The sequence below is a fragment of the Petaurus breviceps genome, unplaced genomic scaffold (genome assembly GCF_028583685.1).
Source record: "Petaurus breviceps papuanus isolate PSGF00001 unplaced genomic scaffold, PetGlider_PUasm1.0 182, whole genome shotgun sequence".
NCBI lineage: Eukaryota > Metazoa > Chordata > Mammalia > Diprotodontia > Petauridae > Petaurus > Petaurus breviceps.
Genome location: NW_027185786.1, coordinates 2,017,223 through 2,041,695, shown reverse-complemented (window position 1 = coordinate 2,041,695; position 24,473 = coordinate 2,017,223). Strand labels below are relative to the sequence as shown.

At 49.1% G+C, this 24,473-nt stretch overlaps 2 protein-coding genes across 3 annotated transcripts in view; one reads left to right on the top strand and one right to left on the bottom strand.

The window, feature by feature from the left end:
- Nucleotides 1–1,868: 1,868 nt before the first annotated feature.
- Nucleotides 1,869–13,800, top strand: LOC138160808 (phosphoglycerate mutase 2). Of its 2 annotated transcripts, none has more exons than XM_069087573.1 (3): nucleotides 1,869–2,738; nucleotides 2,881–3,061; nucleotides 13,665–13,800. In XM_069087573.1, exons 1-3 carry the CDS (start codon nucleotides 1,884–1,886, stop codon nucleotides 13,679–13,681), a joined length of 1,053 nt encoding a protein of 350 aa, XP_068943674.1. In that variant the 5' UTR covers nucleotides 1,869–1,883; the 3' UTR covers nucleotides 13,682–13,800. The 2 variants fall into 2 exon arrangements, with proteins under 2 accessions (XP_068943674.1, XP_068943673.1); XM_069087572.1 differs by lacking the exon at nucleotides 13,665–13,800 and adding an exon at nucleotides 9,659–9,870.
- DBNL (drebrin like) overlaps nucleotides 10,702–24,473 on the bottom strand; it is a 28,444-nt gene continuing 14,672 nt past the window's right edge. The window contains exons 3-13 of the mRNA XM_069087571.1: nucleotides 23,449–23,561; nucleotides 22,412–22,486; nucleotides 19,127–19,273; nucleotides 17,958–18,035; nucleotides 17,512–17,663; nucleotides 16,761–16,803; nucleotides 16,376–16,469; nucleotides 13,471–13,566; nucleotides 13,222–13,337; nucleotides 12,748–12,850; nucleotides 10,702–11,603 (exon numbers count right to left, since the gene is read on the bottom strand). Of these exons, the coding sequence (XP_068943672.1) occupies nucleotides 11,464–11,603; nucleotides 12,748–12,850; nucleotides 13,222–13,337; nucleotides 13,471–13,566; nucleotides 16,376–16,469; nucleotides 16,761–16,803; nucleotides 17,512–17,663; nucleotides 17,958–18,035; nucleotides 19,127–19,273; nucleotides 22,412–22,486; nucleotides 23,449–23,561 (1,157 nt within the window). The 3' untranslated portion in view covers nucleotides 10,702–11,463. The remainder of the gene's footprint in view (nucleotides 11,604–12,747; nucleotides 12,851–13,221; nucleotides 13,338–13,470; nucleotides 13,567–16,375; nucleotides 16,470–16,760; nucleotides 16,804–17,511; nucleotides 17,664–17,957; nucleotides 18,036–19,126; nucleotides 19,274–22,411; nucleotides 22,487–23,448; nucleotides 23,562–24,473) is intronic.

Below are 24,473 nucleotides of genomic sequence, written 5' to 3'. Positions count from 1 at the left end.
GATGCACTGGGCTCTGTGCTAAGCCCTCTACAAATATTGTCCCATTCAATCCTCACAACAACCCTGGGAGGCTGGTGCTATTATTATCCCCATTTTAAAGTTGAGGAAACTGAGGCAAACAAATTAAGTGACTTGCCCAGGGTCACACAGCTAGAAAGTATCTTTAATGGGACTCAAACCCAGGTCTTCCTAGAAAGTGCCCCCACCCTCTGCACCATGCCAGCTAGTACCTCCCCAGACCCAGCCTCTCATTTCCCATCTTCACACCCCATGCCTAGGACAAACTTCCTCCTCATCCTTGCCTCATAGAATCTGTTGCTTCCTTCACCTCAGATGCTCCCTCCTGCAGGAAGCTTTCCCAGATTTCTGCCCTCCTCCTCCACCACCGCCGCCACTATACACACAGCCCATGTTGGTGGTCCACCTGTCTTCTTCAAATTACCTTGTAAATTTACTTACCTTATATATGCATGGATTCCCTTTGCCTCAAAGGTAGGGACACCAGGCCTTGAACATAATAGGTGTTTCTGTTTGGGGAATTGCAAGACATGGTGGGAAGGTCAAGATTTGTACCTTCCAGCAGCTTGCAATGTAGTTGGAAAGAATGGCAAGGGCTTTGATAACTTTCATGTGTAGGAAAGTATTAGAAAGGTGTGAAGGATACCTGGCCTCAGAATCAGGGAGTCCTGGGTTCAAATCCCAGCTGGTCATCTCCTGGGTACTCTCTTCTCTCTAGGTTTTCAGGACAAGTGGTTGGAGAAGGAAGGGCTTTGAACAACAAACAAAGGATTTCATATTTGATTCCAAAGGTAATAGGTAGGCATTGGAGTTTATTGTGTAGCAGGATGACGAGGTCAGACCTGCATTTCAGGACAGTCCCTTTGTGGCTGAATGCAGGATGGATCAGAGAGAGGCTAGAGGCAAGCAGACTCAGCAGCAGGCTGTTAACAAGAGTCCAGGAAGGAGAGGATGCCAGTCTGCAGCAGGAGGATGTCAGGGTCAGAGGAGAGAAGGGAACAGATTTAGAGATGTTTGGAAGGTGAAATCTACAGGCCTTGGAGCCATCTGGAATATGGGTGTGAGGGGAGGGGAGAGAGTGCCGAGTCCAGGATGGCCATCTACAGGAACAGGGTAGGAGGGAGCCAAGGGGAGGTCTGGGGGAAAGACAATGGTTCCTGTCTGGCATATGTTGAGTTTAAAATGTCTGCTGGACAGCTGGAAGTCAGCAGAGAGACTGAGGCAGGAGAAGTAGCATTTGAGAATTGTTCATTAAATCCTTGGGAGCTGATGAGATCACCAAGTGATTCTGGGAGCATATGGGCAGGGCAGGTAGGAGTCGGCACAGAACTGGTCCAGGGCTAGTACAAGGGAAAAAGATGGCTGGGCCACGGTCACTGGTCAGTGTGAGAGGGAGACCCTGGGGATGGAAGAGTCACGATTCAGCCGTCAAGTACTAACTCATCAAACTATTACACTTGGGACATCAGAACTTAGGCGAGTGAGGTCCCTGAGGCCTAAGGCCTATTTCTACAGACTGGGAGGAGGCTTCTTCACCCCCACTACCTGGCCACCCCCCTCCCCCCCAAGCTGGGACAAGGCATTTGTGCATCCCCATGGTAACAGCACTGTCACCTTTGCCCATCTCTGCCTGTGGTCTCCAGAACCCCCTCCCCAACCCAGCTTCCTGGGTGCCCTGGGAGGGAAACCCCTGTTTTTACAGACCCCCCCAGAAGGCCCATACCTTACCATCAAGGCGTATGCCAGCCCAGAGTGTGGGGCCTCAGCATCAGAAAGCCTGAGACATCTAGAACCCTCAAGTTACCCCTTGAGCAGGCCTCCTGGCGCTCCCCCAACGCTTTAGGGCTCTGAGGGTAGGAGCCACTATGGCCCCCCAGGATCCACTCATTCCCTCAGATGGCCCGCCTCACCTTTACACCCAAACTCAGGTCATCTTGCCACTTGGCCCCAGGCCCGGAGGCCCCCAGACCCTGACTCAGGTTAAGGGAGTCCCTGGGCAAGAAGCCCAGCCCAGGACTTATTTTGGACAGATCTGTCACTGGAGTCAACTCTCGAGAGTTATTTTGAGACTGGCTCCCTTTCGCCAGCCTTGGGCTCCTCCTTCCTGCAAGACCATTGACCACCTGCCACTGTCCATCCCCCTCCCACAGGCCCAGAATGCCAGCTGGCAATTAGTCCAGGGGGGAGGGGTGGAGTCAGAGCGTCATAAAGCCAGGAACACTTGGCCAACAGACTGTGCTCAGCTGCATTTCAGAGCTGTCTCCACTGCCCGCATCCCCTCTGCTCTGCCCGCCACTGCCATCGCCATGCCCACCCACCGGCTGGTGATCGTCCGCCATGGCGAGAGCACGTGGAACCAGGAAAACCGTTTCTGTGGCTGGTTTGACGCAGAGCTGAGCGAGAAGGGGAAGGAAGAGGCCAAGCGTGGAGCCCAGGCTGTCAAGGAAGCCGGCCTGGAGTTTGACATCTGCTACACCTCGGTGCTGAAGCGTGCCATCCGCACCCTCTGGTTCATCCTGGATGGCATAGACCAGATGTGGGTGCCCGTGGTGCGAACCTGGCGCCTGAATGAGCGCCACTACGGGGGTCTGACGGGCCTCAACAAAGCAGAGACAGCCGCCAAGCACGGGGAGGAGCAGGTGAAGATCTGGAGACGCTCCTTCGACATCCCACCCCCACCCATGGATGAGACACACCCCTACCATGCAGTCATCAGCAAGGTGAGAGGGGGATGCGCGGAACCAGGCCAAGAGGAGGGTGGCAGCGTGAGGACCATTAGCTGGAGAATGATTTGCAAAAAGGAAGCATCGGGCCCCCTGGTTAGGAATGCATCCTGGGCACCTTCTCTGTTCCCCTCAACAGGAGCGGCGCTATGCTGGTCTGAAGCCTGGGGAGCTGCCCACCTGTGAGAGCCTTAAGGACACCATTGCCCGGGCCCTTCCCTTCTGGAATGAGCAAATCGCCCCCCAGATCAAGTCTGGGAAGAGAGTTCTCATTGCTGCCCATGGCAACAGCTTGCGAGGCATAGTCAAGCACCTGGAAGGTAAGATTTCATTGACTCTGTCCCTGGCGATGGGAGCTGGCCTGTGGCTACCCTGCAATGTCCTCCGGTCCCAAGCCTGGGCCTGAGCTCCTCCCTGGGAGTCCCACCTTCGAAATAGGAGAGCCACGGAGCCAAGGTCATGCAGAGAGCCTGATCCCCACTCCAGATGCTCGGTTCTTAATCAGCCTGTACAGATTTCTCTTGAAGATAACTTAGCCAGGATGGGATGTGGCCCACAGTGGGGAATGCCCTTCATAGCCTGCACCAGCCAGCTTTGGGGGTGATACACAGAAGCCAGGAGCCCAGAGAAGTGAATTAGTGCTCTTGGGCCTGCCCTCCAGAACCAGCCAGCTTGGCTAGGAGACCAATGAATTCATACTGCCCTTAGAGAACTCGGCAGCACCTGTCACTGCCACATACTCCTTGGGAGGGAAGACCCTTTTTCTTATGTCAGCTGAGCCTGGACCTCAAGGCTCAGGGGGCAGGGGTGGGGTGGGGATAGGCGACTAGACAGGTGGGAAATGAGGGACTAGGGCTGCTACACATGTGACTCAAGCTTCTCTGTGCCTCAATTTCCCTAACTGTGAAATGAGGGGGTTGGGCTCCAAGGTCCCGTTAGCTCTAGACCTTAGATTCTAGCCTCCTGCGGGAGCATGCTATAGAGGAAAGACTTCTGGCTTGGGATTTGGAGTTCTAGCCCCTGGTTCTACCAACAGATGTTCTGTACTTGAACAACATGGCCGCCTCTGTAACACTGTAAAATGTGAAGTTTAAACTAGGTGGTACAGTAGACAGAATGCCAGGCCTGCCATCAGGAAGATCTGAGTACAAATCCAGCCTCAGATACTCATTAGTTATGTGACCCTGGGAAAGTCACTTAACCCCTGCCTGCCTCAGTTTCCTCATCAGTAAAATAGTACCTATCTCCCAGAATAGTTGTAAGGATCAAAAGAAATAACATTTGTAAAGTTCTTAGTAAAAATACACTATACAGATGCTAACTATGATTATTTTCAGTTGGAAAAGTATAAATCAGACTTTCCAGTGCTTCATCATTGCTGGATATTCTTAAGTGATCTCCCAAGTTTCCCCCAGTGGTAACATTCTTTGCTCCTGTGTTCTGACACCATGACACTATCTGCTTCTCTGATTTTGCCAGAGACAGCAGTTACCATTTCCCCCTAGCCCTCCCTTTGGTGACCACCACCCAGGTTGAGTTGGGCTCCCCCCACCCTGAGGGGAGTGGGGAGGAGAGGAATGGACGTCCACGTCCATATATGTGTAAGGATGGGGTGATGATACCTATATGGAAATGACCTGGACATATTGGTGAGAATAAGAAACAAAACAAAAAAAAAAGCTGCCTCTACCAAGGGTGGGGAAGCTTCTCTAGGCCCTATCTTAAGGGCTTCAAAGAGACCAGGAGCTCCAGCCCCAGAGTCATGGGGCTCCTAAGGGCCAGGACCCTCCCTCAAGAGTCTGAGTGCAGGTGGGTGGGGAGAGTGGAAGTTGGTGGGTGACTGCTAAATCAAGCACCAGCTAGTGTCACAAATGAGCAGCCAGGGACAGACATCTGACATCTGCAAGTGCCTAGTTTGCCCCAGAGCCCCTAAATGGGCAACAGTAGGGAACTGGCCTTCTGAAGTCTTGTCCCCTTGGGGGCACAGTAGGTTGTGGTCTGGCTTGAGAGATGGGGGTGGCCAGGGCTGGGTGTGAGATGAGATGAGAGGTTTTTCTCAAGAAGTCCCATCCTTTATCTTGGCTGCTTTGGCAGATTGGGGTCTGACAGAGCCTGGAAATGAGAAGGCAGGCCTTTCATCCTCTTCCTTCCTGGGTTTCTCAGAACTTCTCATCTCATGGAACCCGTTTGCAATCCCAAAGGAGAGGTGTGGGAGGGAAAAAAAAAAAAAGGATTTAGGATGGAGTGTGGGGAAGGGGAAAGACTTAAGCATGGTCTGATTGGCAGGCACACTTGCTATATGAGTCCAGCTCAGACAAGCTGGTCCCCCCCCAGCCCTCCATTGCCTTCTCCTTTAGCCCCCATGTCCCTCACATTGGGATGCTCACAATGACAGAGCACAGGCTTTTCCCTGCAGTCTCTTCATCTGTAAGGATCAAAGCTTAGGCCAGGCTGCAATTTTCTTTCATGTAGGTGCTTCAAGGTTCAGCTGTCACTTACCCCATGACCTTTGGGAAGGAACAGAAAACCAAGGATGCAATTTTGGTGGCATTTATTTCCATAACCCCGTCCAGTGGCAGATGAGACCTGAGGCAAGGAGTCCTGGGTGGACTCTGAAGAGATTCCCATCCACAACCCCCAAAGGAAATCTTTCCTTATATGCTCCATAGCAGCTTCCTCCCCCAATGAGGATCCAGCGTGCTGAGACCAGGCTAGATCTTGTCTGTCCTGCTCAGGAGGTCACCACAAGAAGCCACTTCTTTCCTAATTAGGTGGCCAAGGAGGGGTCTCGCCTTCTGCTCTTGGTCTACGACTTTTACTAACTCAAGTTTCTTGCAGCTCTATTTGATGATTCTTAGCAAAAATGTGGTCCAATTTTCTCATTTTATAGATGAAAAAAAAACACCCCAGGTAGGCAGAAGTGGCTGCTACTGGTGATGGGGCTTATGACAGGTGCAGGAGAGGTGGTGAATTATACACATACACACATACAGAAACTACCCACAGTTCCCTCAGAGGACCCTTCCAAAAGCAGCTCCCCAACCCCTAATGCACAGTATTCAGGATAATCCAAAGAGAAGAGGGTTGACCTTTTAAGGTCTATTCCAGCACTAAATCTGTGATCCTTTGACCTTTGTTTTTGGTTTTTTTTTTTTTTAATGCAAAACAGATCTAAGCACTTAGTAGACTTTCACTGTTTTCTGGCCTCCACACTACGGGGTGGGTTTTATGTCTTTGAAAAGGGTCCATCTGTGATCCAGTCTCTAAATGTCTTGTAACGTGGACACTCTGGAAAGGGAGTGTTGGTTGAGTGGGAGGGGGACAGATTTGGAATCAAAGACCTGGTTCAGATTCCAGTTCGGCTACTTTACTACCCGTGTGACCTTAAATCTCTAACTCTTCAGGACCTCTAAGGTCCCTTCCAGCCCTTTCTAGAAGCCTGCCAACTTCTGAAAAAGAAATGAAGGAAACCTTTAAAGAAAGTGGTGATTTCAAGGTGGAATCTTATTTGTTGCTCCCTTAGGCAAATTAAAAGCTTACTCAAAATAGAGATAACTGAGCCTTTGGAGTGGTGAAAAGTTCCATTAACCAGATGGGGTTTTTTAAGTTAAAGCCAAAGAATTACTCAGGCATCTTTGAGGGAAATGCAGATGTTGGCATAAATGTGCCATCCTTCCCACTTTTTTCTTAGAGCAGGCTCTTTTTAATAGAATTCTCATAGTGTGCTGCCCTGTGGGCCTTTTGAAATAAACATGAGAAGCAGCTGGTGAGTTGTTGGAAAAGCTGATAGGGCAAAACCAAGGCACTTCAGATTACCCTGCAGCCAGCCAGCTTGCAACCCCTAGCCTTGCCTGGCAGGTGTAATTCACACTTTCTTCCCTGTAAATTGAGAAGTGTTAGACTACAATTAACCTCTATGCAGTTTATTCACTCTTTGGGCCAAAAATGTGGGGGCATCTCTGTCCTAGGCATGCCCCCATTGATTTAGATAACATACTGGCAACTCCAGTTCCTTGAGACTTCACTTGGTATTAATGCAAAGTAGGGAGCACTTGGCAGGGTCTGGTTTGCTCTTACAATAATATAAGCCATCTCCTGAAAACGTAGATCTCAATTCACAATTGTGCTTCAGAGAGGGATTTCCAAGTGCCATCTGTTCTGCTGTTATTAAAGTGCTTGTTGCAAGCATTCCCTTGGAAAATGCCAGTGTACGACCACTTTTTTGGAGAGGGAAGGTACCAATCTGGCCTCACCTATTTTCGGCCTGAGGTTGGAATTTAATTTCCTACCAAGATCAGTCTGATGTCCTGCAGTCATCCTACATCAGCGTGGAGTGAGAAAGATGCTGGACAGGCAATGTGGTAGGAAGAAAACAGTGGTAGCAAGGGAAGGTTTACTCTCCACGTGTCTTTTTTTTCCTAAAATTTTCAACTAACTACAGGTAATAAGCACCCAGGAAATAATATTTATGATACCTATAAAACCCTCTGGCCCAGTCCCACAGGCTTCTTGCCTCAAACCAATAAGCCCATATAGATGAAGTGAGCTAAGAATTGAAAACGTAACTTTAATAAGCTGAAACAGAGGGGAAAAGGCTATTAAAAAAAAAAAATTGCAGAGATCACCATAGGAAAAGAAGGCTGGGACAGGTACTCTGGTGACAGGTGAAGAAGGGAGAAGTAATATTATTGCACTAGAAATTCAGGTTTTTAAAGATTGTTTTGTTCTTACTCCGAGTTATTTGTGCCCTGAAAAATTTTCTCATTTTCCTTTCTCCAGCACGGTTTCTCTTTCCACACCTCAGGATGAGTATGACCATCAGAATGGAGTAAATAAGGCGGCATGTTGAGGTCTTCCTTTTCCTAACTGTATTCAAATCCGAGTGTCTGAGAGCCCAAAGTTGGGTCTCAGAAAAGCAGTGTATAGTAACTCAGAACTTAACCAGTTGACTTACATACAGTAAGCTTTTCAGAAGGTAAGAAAGGTATATATTATATCTGGCCTAAGTTTGCTGAAAATGCACTGCTATCAATTTATTTTTATGGATATTGTTTGGACACAACAGATCTTTCCCAATACCCAAATTGCACTACACTATATGTGCCCCAAAAGCAGTGATTGTCATGCCAGGAGAACCGGAAAGCCGGTATACTGTACCAAATTAGGGGCTACTTGGAATGAGTTCTTGATTTTGTTCAGAAAGTTGGGTGGGGAATTATCATTCACAAATCAACAAGTAAGATGGACAGACACCCTTCCAGTGACGAAGAGCATCTCGGGTAAATGAAATGTTTTTAACTCTTCATGGTTAAATAGTGTGAATTCCTGCTTTTTTTGCAATTTTTCTCTTTTGCTCTGGGAATATGATGAGGCAGATAGCAAAGAAGCTTGTACGAAACAACAATTCCTGAAGCTTTCGATGATGAGATGCACAGGTTCTGAACAAATGAGCACAACATTACAGGTCCAGAGTTGTAAACAGGTCCCAGCCACTGGTAAGGAACTTGGGGGCATTTCTGATAGAGAATAGAGTTATTTTTACACACACGCACGCACGCGTGCACACACACACACACACACCCACATGCACAAAGACCCACAGCGGGGCGTGGCTTTTTTTTTTCACTGTTAAACAGTTAGGGACAAGGATGGAACAAGTACTCTGGTCTCTCTGTGCTCTTTTCATGCCTCGCTGCTTAAGAAGCAGTGGCAAAATTGCAAATTATAACCTTCAGTGAGCAGAAGCTGGGGGGGGGGGGGTCAGGTGCTCAAACCCATAGGGATTCACACAGGGAACCCACCTCCCCAGATGCTCTGGTCACCAACAAGCAACAATAAACATAAATGGTAACGAGGCTAGGGACAATTCCAGGTATATTTGGTCAGTCACCATCTAGATATCCCATCTAGGCTTCACCCTAACACCTAAGACCTTCCCCATTCCAGCCCCATTCAACCTCCAGTTTTCCTGAGCTTTCCTCTCATTCCTCCATCCTTTGTGTGAAGTGTTTGAAATCCTAGCTTGGAGCAAGCATACCCATTCCCTGAAAGGCACCTCTGTTCCTCTGCAGTCTTCCAGAACACCAATCACCATGCAGAGGAAACGAGAGCTGGACAAATCCTGGGCCTCAGTTCCCTTATCTGCACAATGAGGGGGTGGGACTAGAGGCTACCTAAGGTCCCTTCCTGGTCCACAAAGGATGATCTTTGTATTCCCAATGCCTAAACCTTAGTGGGGATGGGTGGGAGTAGATGGGGATAGCTGCAGGTGCCTTGGGGCCAGAGCTCCAGAACTGTCTCCCGAGCTGAACACTGTGGATGGAGCCCACTGCTGGGTCCTCACCCATGCTAAAGGTCATGTTGCTATTCCAGGCAGATGTGAGAGCATGAGACCAGGACAGGCTCAGGTTTCCAAAAGCAGCTCCCTGCCCTTCCCATGGGGGGGGGGGGGGAAGCCTCTCTCCTCTTAGCCCAAGAATTAACCACTGCTTGGCCCGAACCTGCATGAGTTCAGAGCCACAGAGACATAAAGACAAGTCACCTCAAATCTATGGTCCTCAGTTTCCTCATCTGTACGCTCCAGCTCTTGAGGTGAGAGGAAGCTCCTAGGCCTTAACCCAGAGCAAGACAGGCCACTGTGATGAGCCATCCCACCCCCTCCCCCAGCACAGGAGCACTTAATGCTAACTTCTTCAGCCATGACCTTTCTTCATTGACTTTTTAGGATTTTGCTGTGGAGTAGGGCTTTGCTTTAAGGCCAGCTGGCCCAGGCTATAAAGGTCACTGGAATCCATTCCATGGGGCCCAATCAATGCTCCTGACTTGACCCCACAGCACTACTTCCTGGGCAATTCCCAGGAGGCAGGAAGTCAGGAACAAAGCAGTAGACTCACTGCTGATTCCCCTGCTATTCACAGGCATGTCAGACGCGGCCATCATGGAGCTCAACTTGCCCACTGGGATCCCCATCGTGTATGAGCTGGATGACCAGCTGAAGCCCACCAAGCCCATGCAGTTCCTTGGGGATGAGGAAACAGTCCGCAAGGCCATGGAGGCTGTGGCCGCCCAGGGCAAGGCCAAGTGAGAGCCTAGAAGCAAAGTGCACAATAAAGTCACCTCCACCCACTCATCCTGTCGAGTCTGAGCAGGTATCTGACTCATGGGCAAGAGCTAGAGGCAGGAACACTTGTGGAATGGCCCTGGGCACAGCTGGGAAGATGGTGAATGGGGACAAGGCCCTCAGTAGCTAGTCAGCAGAAAGGAAGCAAGAGGCATCTCACTCTCAACTCTGCCTCTGGGGACACTATCCCAGCACCTGCTGATCAGTTACATCCCCTAAAAACCAGCCCTGGCCAGTCTTGACCCCAGCAGCTTCGGCCATGCCCGGCAGCCACAAAGAAGCTGCAGGAGCAGGGAGGGCCAGGGGAAACTCTCATCTTTCCCTGTGTCTGGGGCTGTTTACTCCAATGAACCATCAGCATACCCTATACCTCTCCTCCATCTGCTGAAGCCTGAAGAGGTTCCCCACCTCGGGGTGGGGAGTTGCCTAACATAGAATGTGAAGGAGCTAGCCCACTTCAACAGGGAACTAATCCTCTAACAGTCGATGGCAGAACACAGTGGGGTCCCAGAATGTGGTGGTGATCTCAACCCCAACACCTGAGGGACACCTAGTACACTGCACTCAGAGGTGCCAGTTAGTAAATGTTTCAAGATCACCCCACTGCTCACATCTCCCTGGCAGAAGGTCATCACACTGTTGGGGAAAGCGGCTAGTTTTTATTTGCCTAAAGCTGTGGGATGGAATGGGAATGGAGAGAAGCCAGAGCTGGGGAGGAGGGCTGTGATGAACCCAGCTCTTAAATCTAAGTGCTCATGAGCCCAAGTTCCTATGGCCTGTCTATTAAATAAAATGACATACTGGGAGAAAAGGTCCTTGTTACAAGACACAGAGACACAATCACATTGCAGGGTGTATCATGTTTGTAGAAATTTCCACACATTTGATTCATGTACTCCACTGGTGCAGGCTGTTAACCCTGGCCCACACACACTGGGGCCAAGGAAACAGAAGAATGGAATGGAGAGAGCAGCAGATTAAAAAAACAAAAGCCCAAAACAAAATTCCAAACTGCCTCCAAACCACAGTAACCCAGACTGGTTTTGGTCATATACGAAAATAAAAATACTTCCTAAACTCATTCTACCCAAAAGGTCTCTAGTAACAAGCGCTGCAACCATCACCGCTCAAAAGCAAGAGGAAAATGAAGAGAGGGCCAGACTCCCCAGGGGCCTGACACTCACAGCTCCTTCTCCCCTCCGAAGCCAGGAAGGCTCAGAGGCTATGAAGGGGAAGAGGGCTTGGCTTAATCACCACCAACAGGGATAGAAGTTTAGGGGATACTGGCAGATCAGACGGGCCCAGACCTCCCTCTGAGGATGTGAAATCACCAGGTTATTGCTGTAACTGGGGAGACCAAACTATAGGCAAGCAGAAGGGACCCCAAAGCCTGGAAAGGCACTGAATGGGGTCACTTCACCACTTCAGAAAAAAAAAGTCTTGTGGGGGTGGAGTGTTTAGAAGTCACCCCGGCATCCCTAGCACAATGGATCTTGTCAGGCAGTACTGCCCCAGCCCCCAACCTCCAGGGCAGGTAACATGCTTCATCAGTGGAGTGAAGGAATGACCTGGAGAGTCCAGAGCCCCAGCGAGGGGCAGCCCTCACTCGATAAGCTCCACATAGTTGGCAGGAAACATGCCAAAGTGGCCATCTGGTCCATAGCCACGCCACCAGCCCTCATCGATCACTTCAATTCCCGTGATGAGGTTTTCAGGGTCAAAGGAGATTTCCGTGTCATCGGCTGGAAGAAGAGAGCAGAGCAAAAACACTGTGTACAGCCTCAGGGACACCTTGTGAGCCAGGCCATTCAGCTCTTCATTCCCCACTCAGCACCCCCAGAGCCCCAGCCCCTGGCAGGTCTCTTCAGGTTCGTGGATGGTAGGCTGAGAGGCAGAAGGGTCCCCAGAGCCTGAGTGCAGCCCCGCTGTACAGCAGTGCTGGTGCCAACTCCATGGGCCAGGCAGGGCTGTCCCCTTAGCCTCCCTGGGGCTCAAAGAGGACCCCAAGTTCTAAAGCCTGGAGCAGCAGTGCATGGATTCTGGCAGTTAAACCTGAGCAAGCTGGGAAGGCTCCTAGCCAGCAGCAGACTGTCCTCCAAGCACCAAGGAATTAAATTCAAAGGCTCATGGTCAGCCTGGGGACCATGGAAGACCATCTACTAAAGAACTGAGAGGCTCTGAGCTGTGTTTATGGGGAGACGCCCACAAGGCTGAAATCAAAGACCTTTAAAGTAGGGACAAAAAGCAAATCTATGATTCTTTTTTTTGAAGGGGGGAAGGCAAGGTAATTGGGGTTAAGTGACTTGCCTAAGGTCACAGAGCTAATTCATGTATTCCACTGTCAAGTGTCTGGGGCTGGATTTGAACTCCAGGGGCGGTGCTCTATCCACTGAACCACTTTGCTGCCCCCCCCCCCCCCGTGACAAAGCCCCAGCCTCCTCCCACCCCCATCTAGGACTCTTCACAGAACCACTGTCCCCAGTGGAGAGAAGTAATACCAGCCCCCAGATTTTACTTCAGTGGAGTCAGGGACACTAAGTGACAAGAAGCAGTTCAGTTCTCTGGGTCTGTTTTCTCATCTGCAAAGCCAGGATACTTGTGCCCTGCCTCATCAGCTCAGAAGTGGTAATAGGTATAAAAGCATTTTGAGAACTTGAATGTGCTACACATTATACATACATATATACAAACACACATATATGTGGTGTGTCTATCTGTGTACATATGTGCATGTGTACATACAGAGTAATTTTTCCTCTTCTTCCTGACCCAGGCACTCCTGCTCCCACCCCAATCTCCTCTGGTGACACAGGTGGCTCTCACCATGCCCCCGCCCCCCTCCCCCCAGGCCAGGCAGATGGCACAGGTCACACATGCAGGCCTTACCAGCCTGGTAGTCATACAGGGCCCTAGCACGGAGGCCCTTCTGGCCTAGTTCTGGTCCCGGCTTGTAGTGGTCAGTATACTCATAAGCAGCCTCTTCCTCTATCTGTCAGGGAAGGAAAAAGGAGAAAGATGGCTTCTTTTCCAGCAGTATTATCGGCCCACCCTCACCTCTCTCTCCTAGTACTGCCCAAGAAAGACTTGTAAGGTGGAGGGAGGGGCAGGAGCATCCAAGTACAGGCAGGTTGATGGGACAAGTCTTCCGAGGGCTGGGGATTTGCTGTGCCCTCCCCTCCATCCTCTTCAGCCCACTCAAAATGCCAGGTCCTAGTTTATTACCACTGCCCTACTGCCCTCCCCCTTCCTGTTTTAGCAGAGGAAAGCTGCCAGGTCTGATGGTCTTTGTGTGGTCAAAGGGGCTCCAACTGAACACCACTTTTGACAGTGATTCCCAAGAGAAAATGCGGAAGCATCAACCTGCGGGGGCTCCTCATAGAGATTATCTTGCTCTGGGGGCTTCTCATACAAGCTTTCTTCTTCCACCTGCCCTGGAGAAGGAGGGGCAGCACCAGGGCCCTGCTGCACTGGGAAATCTAAGAACAAAGTATCTCTATCAGGCAGACCACCCAGGCGCTCCTCCTCCCACTCCCTTCCAAGGCCTGGAAGCTGCTTCAGAAGACAGACACCTTCTGTCACCACCCTTCCACAAAAAGTAAAGAGAGTTACTTGTTGTAGGCTCTGGGGAAGCTGGGGTGTCTTCTCTTGTAATAGACACCTCTGGCTGGGTGTGCTGCCTCTGCAGGAAGGGGCTCCGAATCTTGCCTAGAAAATCAGACAGTGAGACACATCCAGTCAAATATGAATTTGGAAAGGAAGATCAAACAAGGTGAAGCCTCATTATCTATTCATTTTCTTTCTAGGAGGCAGTGTGATATAATGGACAGGAACCAGACTTGGGAGAAGACCGGGAATCAGATCCTACTTCCAAAACCTGTGTGACCTTAGGAAAATCACTTAACACCTCTGGCTCCCAGTTTCCTCATCTGTAAGAGGTGGTGGCCTAGTCCTCAACAGATGTCTAATTAATTCTACTACTACTACTTCACATAGAGCAAGATATATGCACAGTCCTCAAAATAAATGCCACTACTAATGAATGCTGATCAGCCTTGAGATAAATGGACCCTTGCTGATGCTGACTAGTCAGTTACTCCTTCACAGTACTCTTGCCCCCCCACCACGTTCCCACTCCACACTGTTGGGATGACCCATCCTCCTTCTGCAACCGACACAAGCAGTGGTTCTCCCCAAGGGGAGCCTTCTCTGGCCCATCCATCACCCTCTCTCCTCCTTCACTAGGACCACACTGGACCTATTCTCACTCCTCAATAAAACTCATTTCCCCTACTAGCCTGAGTTAAATTCTTCCCAACCTCCTCCTCTCCACTGTCTCTAAGGTTTTCTTCCCCTTCCTAGTCTGTCCATCTACCCCTCCCTCCCTCTCTCTCTCTTCCTCCCCACCACCTCCCCCCAACTTCTTAAGAGGCCACCACTGACTGACCTCCTGACCCCAGACTCCACCAGCCTGGCCCAGGCCTCGGGGCCCTCAGGTTCTCTTGGGTCGAAGCCTGCGGCTCTCCCTTCTTCCACCCTGGACCCTTCTCCCCGGGCTTCTGGGAAGGCTCTTCACACTCTTCCCAAGCTCTTCATGTGGGCTCAGGCCTTAGTCCTCCTGCTTCTTTAGATTCTCTCCCTTGGCGATCTTTTATTTTCATGACCTCGATCACCTTTCAGCCTCTAGGTCTGTCCTCTTTTCTGAGGGCCAGATTGCTTCCCCAGATGCACACCCCCTGGCACTGTCCAAAGCCCATCTCCGCTTTCCTCCTAAACCTAGTCTCTTCTGACACCATTTGTGTTTGTGACACCACAATGGCCGACTCCCACAGTGAAAGTCTTAAGGTTATCTCTGGAATGGTGGGGTGAGGGAGGAGGGCTTCCATTTTGTGCTGTTCTCTCCTCTCATTTACCACAGCCACCACCTTCAAGCAAGCCTCATTGACGCATCTGGAAAATGCTGTCGCCTCCTTAGACATCTAAAACGTCCATTCTTACAGCACAAGTCCGAGATCTCATCCTTCCAAGTGAAGCTCAGACTCTTCCTGTCTGGCATTCAAAGCCCTCCACAACCCAGCACCACTGTCCCTTCCCTCAGCTGGTCTCTCTGCCCCCTGCTGTATACACTGTACCCATCTTGGGGCCCTGCCCACCCTCTGCCTGTTGAATTCTCATCTACCCTTTAAAGTTCAACTCAAATGAAACCCTTCTCCAGGAATATTCCTTTGAACCCCCAGTTAGCAATGGACTTCCTGCTCAGGCCTCCTTCTTTGGTCCTCTCTAAAGGCCCTTTTCAAGCCATAATGTATACCACAGCTGTCCCCCCACTAGACTACAAATTTCAAGGGTAGAGACCACTTCTTACCTAAACTTTTTATCTCTCTCAACCAGGGTCTGCACACAGCAGGCACTCAATAAATGTTTGCTGAGTGACTAGCTATATGAATGTGCACAAACACAGGAAATGAAGGTCAGGCTCAGAAAAAGCCCAGTTCCCCTGCATCCCAGGGCCAAACTCTCATTCTTGAACGATATCAAAAAATGAGATCTCACTCCCTTTCCCTGCTGTTTCCTAAGAAACCCCTCGAGGCCAGTAAATGTAGTTTGGGAGTAGGGGAAGGGGGCAGAGGGATGGATGAGGGATGACGGCTATAGGCCCAAGGCACTTGCCTGCATATTGCCAGACAATTATCCCATAGAAAAGTGAGACTTGGGGATCTGCTCTGTCCTGATTAAGACAAGAGGCAGCCTTGATTCTGAAGTCCTGTGGGGTCCAAAGGCTTAGGGACTTCAGGTTCTGAGCACACTGTCAACCTCCCCTCTCTGGAAAGGTGTGAAGGGCTTGAGGCTTGGACAAGGAGCAGACAGGAGGATGGGCACACCAGGACATACAGAAGGGTCAGAAGCCATCTTAGAATGTTATCTGGTCTAGTCCCCTAATTAATGTCATTAATTCCTTCTGCAATAACTCCCATCAAGCCTCTGCTTGAACACCTTCAGTGACAAGGAACTTACTACCTCAGGAGGCAACAGAAAAGCCCCAATATTCGTCAAGTCTAAAGGCTGCCTGCTGGGCTGTCCCAATTCGCATCTCAGGATATATGGTTGTACAGAAGCCAGAAAGGACATTCAGAATATACCCAAGGCAGTGCCAAATATCTCTGTAGGAGCCTCAAGACTATCAGTTTACAGTCCTATTCTCTAAAACAGAGGTGTCAAATACACAGTTCATGGGCCCACTGCAGTTGCAACACTGCTGAGTATAGGTCAAAACAGATGAAAATGTAATTGGGAAATATTTAACAAAAAAAAAAACAAAAACAAAAAACAACACAGAAAATGTCGATGTGAGAGCCCGTCTCTACCTGGGTTTGACCCCCAAGCCCTAGTCTAGAAGAGGATGAGCCATGCCACATGCGTCCACTGGCTCCTCCCTGACCCACCACATGTGAGCTAGGGGCCCATTGGCCTTCCCTGACAATACTCACACCAATGCAGCCATACGGCCCCTTCTCACCTGGCTGAGAGCCCGGAATGGAGGTCGTGGACATTGCTCTCTCCTTCTGCTTAAAAATATCACGTGGGTTTGCTGTTCGATGAGATGCTGCCTCCTGGGGAAGAGGGAATGTACATGAAAACAAACTGCCTGGGCACATCTGCACAGCACTAATTCACCAAGTACTTTCCCACAATGCCCTTGAGGAGTGGGCAGTCAAAGTATGATTACCCCCATTTAACCCTCATTTTGCCTGAGAAAGGGCCACAGCTCAGTGTCTTGCCCTCCCAATGGATTTGTGCCCAAGTCTCACGGCCTGAGCCCCTCACTCAAGGCCTTCCAGTCACTCATTTCAAGTGAAAGGTAGCAGGAAGGGTTCAAATGCCAAAGGCAAACTCATCCTCACCTGCTGGTCCTTTGAAATCTTTTCTTGCTCCTGCTCATATTTCCTAGCAAGTGATTTGGGTAAAAAGGAAAAAAAGCAATATAAGAGTCAGATCTATTACTTCCAGCTAACCCTGACCCTCCCTTCCCATTAAGATGTCATTGCTTGAGAAACCCTCTGGCTAGTACTTGAAGGGAAACCCCCACTAAGGAGCAGAGGGCTAGCTATCCTCTCTGAAGGCAAAAGAGAACAGCAAGGCTCACAGCCGGGGGAAGAAAGGAGAGGGAGAGAAAGGGAGAGAGGGAGAGAAAGAGGAGGGGGGAGGGAGAGAAAAGGGGAGAGAGAGACAGGAGAGAACTTGGTGAGGAACAGTGAACAAATGATGGGATGTGAATGTCACAGAATACTACAATTGTGACAGGACATGAGGAAAGAGGTGGCTTCTGAGAAACTGAGGTGTAGTGAAGGAAGAACCAGGAAAACAAAGAACTCTGAAAGCTTCCAGGACTCTGATGAGAGCCAAGACCACCTGCACTGCCATAGGCCCCAGGAGGGAATGCTGCCCGCTTCCTAGCAGAGATGGACTCAGTGCTGATGGTAACAGATTTTCTGAATGCTGCCAATGTGGACATCACTCTGACTACGTCTTTGTTACAGGGGCTGTTTTCTATTTTTCCCAGTGAGGGAGAAAGTGGAAGGAGGCAGGGAGAGAAAACATTTTAACTTAAAAAGTTTAAAAACTAAAAAGCAGGACTGTGGCCCCAGCCTCAACCTCTGGGCCTCAATCTCGTGGGCGTGCTCCTGGTAGCGCCGCTCTCGCTCGGCTGCCTCCTGCAGCTCCCGCTCCCTGCGCTCCTGCTCCAACCGCTGCCGCTCCTCCTCAGCCCGTCGCTTCTCCTCCAGCCGCCGATTCTCCTCATCTTTCTGCAGGGACAATGACACTGACCCTTAGAGGTCCTTGGCAGCTCCAGCACAGGGAGAAGCGAGTGCTCAGGCCTGTGGCCACCTCCCACTCAGCCCATTCCACTGTCCTCTCTCTGCACAAGGTCACCAGGAAGGCCAGATGGTGCTTAGCTGCCTGTATCCCCAACACACACACACACAGGGCTCCTCATATTAGGCCTACTGATTCCTCCATTTTCCCTCAAGCACATTTCTAGCTCACTATCATTCAGAATGAAGACTGCTACAGACCTGATCCTTACCCCAAATGCTCACCTCTGCTTTGGCCCAGAAACTGTCTTTACCAACCCTTTTGATCTCAGACACAGCATTGGTTTTTTGGTAGACAGAGCCCTGTGGAGAGACAGACAATTTTCATCAATGACCTGGACCATGAAGGAAAACTAGGCCTCCAAGGCCTCTCAGACATGGGATCCAACAGCAGACAAAATCAAAGAATGACCTCACTTCCAGAAATTTCTCCTTAAATCAAGAGGTTCAGGTCTTATGGCAAGTACTGTCAGATTCAAATGTCTTACATCAAGCTCCTCCTGGGAACAGGACCCTGGAGAAGAGGATGCCAGGGTCCTCTACTACATAAAGCAGTAAAAGGTAACTTATTAGCCTCCCTGATCTGCCCACTATGATTCTACTCCAGTCCCACAGAGCTGGAAGCCAGAAAGGACCCAAAATCCCCTTGGGGCTGGCTCAGCTCACCTAAAGGATCATCAGTGTATGTGCCCTTGGAAGGCCTGTATGAGCCAGGCTCACCACAACCATGTGCAACCCACATAAAAAAGCCACAACTGTATGGAACAGGACAGAGGAGGCTCTGCACTGGCCAGAGCATTAGACTGCAGGGACATGTGGGGCATTTCCACACACCACAGCCAACAGGAGACTGGGCTTCTTCAAGGCATCTTAGCCTATCACCTTATCTCCACCCAAAGTTACTACTACAGAAGGTTCAGCTGTCCAACAAGGCAAGAGTGATTACTGCCAGCAAGCATTAGACTCAAATGCTATGGTAAATAACAAGAGTTCCTGCATCTGGGTTTGGAAACCACACCAACACCTAGAATAAAGACTGCTAGAACAAGCAGCCTGGTTCAGGAGATACAGCAGGACTCCTCTCATCCTCAGCCTCCCTGCCTTCCCTTTTAGAATCTGCCACACTGCCAAGGTCAGTATCTCCTCACTTTGGAGGTGCTGTACCATGTCATGTTACAAAGGCCATGTCCCAGCATCCCCTGAAGCACACAGATCTCATCAGGTCATTAAGGTTTCAGTATCAAAGCAGCCTCTTAAGAAGAGCTGAATGCAGATCTGTCCTAAGTGGGTTTGGAGCCAGGACATCTAGTCATCTGGATCCCTCCTCCTCCAAGCTTCTCTTCATGCAATAAATCCCTGGCAAGGACAATACTGGCCCTGGAGCAAGAACTCACCACTGGTGCCTGGGGGCCTGAGTCTTGGAAGCGGCTACTCTCCTTATGGAAGTTATAGTTTGCCCCTGAAGCTTTGGCAACTTTCTGCATGATGGATTCTGGCTCGACGTCCTCCTCAGCCCGAGCATTGATGGTCACGTGAGCCCCCTGCAGGCAGATGAACAACTTGGAGCCACCAAGTGGACAGTGGGCATTCATTCACCCCATCTCACAACATACAGAGCCAACAGTGAATGCTCATTTCCCAGAGGAGAACCCCATTTTAAACAACAAAGCATACAGGACAAGACTGACTATGTGAATAATTGGGGGGAAGGGGAGGTCCACAAGGTATCCATCCCAGTCACCCAGGCTGACTCTGACTTCTTTTTGATCTCGCACCCCATAGTCCCAACAGTTGCTAAGTCCTTTCACTTTTAACTCTAGAATCTCTTGCATGTAATCACTTCTTTCCCTTTCCACTGCCTTATTTTATCTCTAGCCCTCATGGCCTTTCCCCCAGACAACTGGCCTCCTTCTTGGTTTCTCACTCAAATGTTCATGTTCCCATAAACTTGGGAGAACTTTGTCAGCTGACAGTTAACACTTCCCACCTTCTATGACACCCCAATTATGACAGTGAAAACAGCATTGATGGAGTTTTGAGAGGGTTGTCCCCACTTTCCTGCTTCCAGAACAGCACAGTAAAGGAACTGAGATGGGTGGTGCAGTGATGCCCCAGGACAGGGAGACAGGACAAAGGACTGGTGAGAACAAACATGCTCAAAGACCTCCCAATCTAAGGAAATTAATGTGAACCACTTACACCCTCCTTCCCCCCCTTACCAACTTTATCTTTCCTATATATTTAGTAGAAATACTGTTTTTTTCACCTCACAGATGGCACCACTGAGGGACAGAAAGCAGTGGGGAAGTCCTGATGATGGCATGGTCAAGGACATCTGCCCTCTCAAGATCTATGCAGAAAATGTTTCTAACCAGCTATGCCAACTCTGCCATGGATTACCTTACAAGCCTGCCAAGTGCCTTTCCAAAGAGTGTTGATGTCAGAATGTGGCCACCAAGAGCCAGTGGCTACCAAGGAACTAAAGAGAACATCAGAGTGGAGGAGGTGGGGGGTGGGGGCAGGACCTATGACTTCACTGGTCTAGAGAATCCTTAGTGAGGAAACTCCCTTTATCCTAGCAGTCAGCCACCCTCCATCTGATGGTCTGACAAGCTGCCCAGAGCCCTGAGAGCTGGGACTTTTCCAGGGTCATTCAACCAGTATAGGTCAGAGTCAAGACTTGATCCTAGGTCTTCTTCCACCAAGACTCTCCCTATCCCAGCTCTGAGCATTTTCTCTGTTTATCCCCCATGCCTGGCACACTCCTCATCTCCGCCTCCTCTTTTCGGTTTCCTGCAGGACCCAGCTAACATCCCGCCTTCTACAGGAAGTCTTTCCCAATGCCTCTCAAGGCCGGTGCCTTCTCTCTCTTATTGCGGCATTTACATGGAGCTTGTCTGTACGCGCTGATTTGCTCGCGGTCTTTCCCATTAGACTGGGAGCTCCTGCCTTTTGTCTCTCTTTGTGTCCCCAACACTTGGCACAGTGCTTAGCACACAGTAGGTGCTTAATCTTTGCTGACTGACGATGCCACACTGCCTCTTTTTCATTCATTTAGCACTGCTTGGGTAGTTTGGCTCAAGGAAGACAGGGAAAAGGACCATCCTGGCCTCAAAGAGCTAAAAACTGTAACAGAGAGAAAAGAACAAGCACGTCCGGTACAAAGACTGGCCAGAGGAAGAAAGGGCGATCACGGAAGCTCTCAGGGAAGAGACGGCTTCTGAGAGAGACCATGAAGTCGGGTAGGCTCTGACGGGTGATGATCAGAGCAGGGGTATTCAGGCAAAAAGAGACCCGGAGAACAAAGGTGTGCAAGGGGAGAGTGAGGAGCAGAAAGCAGCCTGAGCTGGTCAGAAGCAGCACAGCTCTCGGCAATGGTCCTCAAGGCACAGTATTCTTTGTTGGGAGGAACCAGGGCACACTGAATGTTTAAGCCAGTAATACAACAGGAATGCTGGGAAATTCCCAACCATAAAAGCAGGCGTTTTTGTTGAATTCTTTGAGAATTCAACATCTCATGTATTTAGTCCATATTTACAATAGGCAAGTTAAAATAAACACATTTTGCAAATGCTATGTTTACCATAGTATGTATGCCAGCCAGCTAAGACTAAAAAATGGACTTGTGGTGTCACCGATGCAGGAAATTCCTGAATAAGGACACACACTCTTTCTAGTAACCATCTCTGCATCTTAGTCTTAGGAAGCATCCCACAACACTCAAGTGACTTGCCTAGGTCCCATAATGAGCATATGTTAGAGGGCAGACTGGACCGACACTTGCTTGGCCCCAAGGCCAGGTCTTTAAACCACACTTACCCTGGGTTGAATACAAATTTATAATAAACAAAATGACTTCTCAATTTTATCTTTATCTGTAATATAGTATCCAAAGTCTCCCAGTACAGTCAGTGTGCGACAGAAGGCCCTCTGAGAGTCACAGAATGTCATGCAGGAGGGCAATGGGAGAGAGTCAGGAAGACAAGCGGAGATTGGGAACCACAGAAAAGAACCTGAAGTTGCTCAATTAGTTAGTGGGGAGTCACCAAAGGTTTGCTGGTAGGCAACGGAAGTGCTCAGAGCTAAGCCTTAGGAAGGGGGTCTGGCAGCAGAGACAGAATGGATTAGAAGGGGCAGCCTCGTAAAAAGGGGAGAAGCAATTTAGGTCTGGTTTGAGAGTATGAAAGTGAGAACATAAATGCCCCCACTCCTCCTACCAGTACTGTGACCCAGTGATATTGGCCCCTGGCTACCCCTCTTCCAATCTCAGGCATTTTCTCTGGCTGCTCCCAGGCTAAAATTCCAACATCAATAAGAAGTCTTTCCCAATCATCCTCCATGTAGTGCCTAACTCCTGTGCATATCTTCTCAGTACAGAACTATCTCTCCTCTAGGATGGGAGCTCCTTGTGAGCAGGGATGGAGCTCAGCACAGTCCCTGGTTCACAGCAGGTACTTAGTAGGTGTTGATTTGACTTAAAATAAGGGGAAGATGTAAAAAACACTTCAGAGTTAGAGCTGAAAAAACTCAGCACCAATTGGTGTTGTGAAGGGCAAGGGAAAGGGAGAAGTCTGATATACCTAGGAGGCTGGGAAACAGTGGCAGGAGTCATGTGGTCAAGCCAGGCTAGCAGAAAGAAGCTAGCGTTCAGAGTGCTCTCCTAAGTAACGCCTTTTTACCTTTAGGAAGCTGGCCATCGTGCTGACATGGTTGGCGCAGGCCCCCTTCCGCACATCATTCACGCCTTCACCTGTCTGCAACACAAGGAGTGACGGCTTCACCTTTGGGCCTGACCCTTGACTGGAGAACAAGCTGCTCCAGAGTAATCCCACCCCAAAGCAGGAGAAAAGCAAAAATCTCAAGTGACCACCGCTCAAGGCTCAAAGGAAAAGTTCACATCAATCTATGGCAGGCAGCCTGGGGCACAGTGGAAAAGGGCGTGAGTCCTTGCTCGTCACCTCCTTCCTGGTGACACTGGGCAAGTCCCCCTCTTCCTCATCTGTACAGGGAAGAAGCTGGAAACTTCCCCCCCCCCCCATTTTAAAGAATCCAAGAGCTATAAAGGACTCCAGGAGGCATCTGGCCCAATTCTATCCAACAGGGAAAGGCCCTTTCCAATATGTCTGACAGTCTCTGGCTCTACACCACTAGCAAATGGAAATTCACTCTGTCGTGAGGTACTTCATTCCATGATCAGACAGGTGCAGTTATTAGAAACTTTTCCCTAGCAAAATAATGACCCAAATCTTTGCTAAAGGCTGCCACCTTAGATCACCTAATCCAACCCCCTGCCAGAGAGCAAATTAAGCAGGAGACACTGGCAACATGAAGCTTTTAGCATGGAATCCTAGGGACATGAGAGTTCTCTCATATTACCCCTAAATTAGCCTGCTGCTGGTTTTAATAATCTCGATGTGCTACCCTCTTCTGTTCTTTCTCTCTGGTAACATTTACAGAGGGTCTAAGGAATCAAATATTCCTTCTGCCTCACCTACAAATGATAAAACTTGGGCAGAGAGAGGAAAGAGCGATTTGCTACAAATTAGATGGCAGATCAGTGACATGTCAGTTAAAACTGAAAATTCTCAATCTTAGGGATTATACAAAAACCACAGCATCTCTTCAGAATCTGCATTTCCCCCCCTAAATGTGCCAATCTTGGAAGTCAGGCAGGAGTTAATTCTGAAAGAAAACTGGAAATCAAAGCTCTACATACCCAGTTGACAAGGACAAATTTGGGGAGGCCGGAGTTCGGGTCCTTCACCCGGCAGAAAGCATACATCACCTTCCCACTATTTAGCTCCTCCACCATCTCTTCCAAGCCACCTTCTGCAGTACAAAGTAGCAAGGAAGGAAGTCAGGAAAGCATAAGGGAAAATCCTAGGGAAACTGAGCAGAGCTTATAACAACAAAGAACAACAATGATAAAAACAAGCTTTGTTTTTTTTAATTACTTTTTATTTATTTTTTGTTATTCTGAATGCGCCAAACAACAACATGAACATTTTCATAAGCAAAGAACAGAAAAAAAAAGACTGTGAAACTGTGACTATTACATATACCTTGTTTTATCCAAATATATGAAAAAATCAACCCAGTGGTTCCAAAGACATCCTGATTGTGTTCTCTAAACTTGTCTTCCATGTGTTTAAAAAAAAAATACTCTCAGGGCAGCTAGGGGGCACAGGGAATAGAGCACTGGCCCTGGAATCAGGAGGACCTGAGTTCAAATCTGGCCTCAGACACTTAACACACACACGAAAAACTAGCTATGTGACCTTGGGCAAGTCACTTAACACCAATTGCCCTCCAAAAAGCAAAAAAAAAAAAAATATGCTCTGAAGTTTTGTTCCTCCCTTTTTGGGGCATCAACTATCTCTAGATTCTCCTCCCCCCACTTCCTTAAAATTCAAAAAAAGTCTTCCCCAATAATAATCAAGCAAAACAAATCCAAATTTGGCTATGGACAAAATACCTGTTTCATTCTGCACCTCTAACCAATCATTTCTAGCTGGCCAACGTATTGACTAGAATTTTAAGACAGTTTTTCTTTACAATGTTATTACAGATAACTTCACAAGTTATTGCATAAATTGACCTTCCAACTATTCCCAAAGGACTATAAAACTGTGCATACCTTTTGACCCAGAAATACTACTACTAGTTCTGTATTCCAAAGAGATCAAAGAAAAAGGAAAAGGCCTTAAATACACAAAATATTTGCAGCAGTTCTTTTTGTGG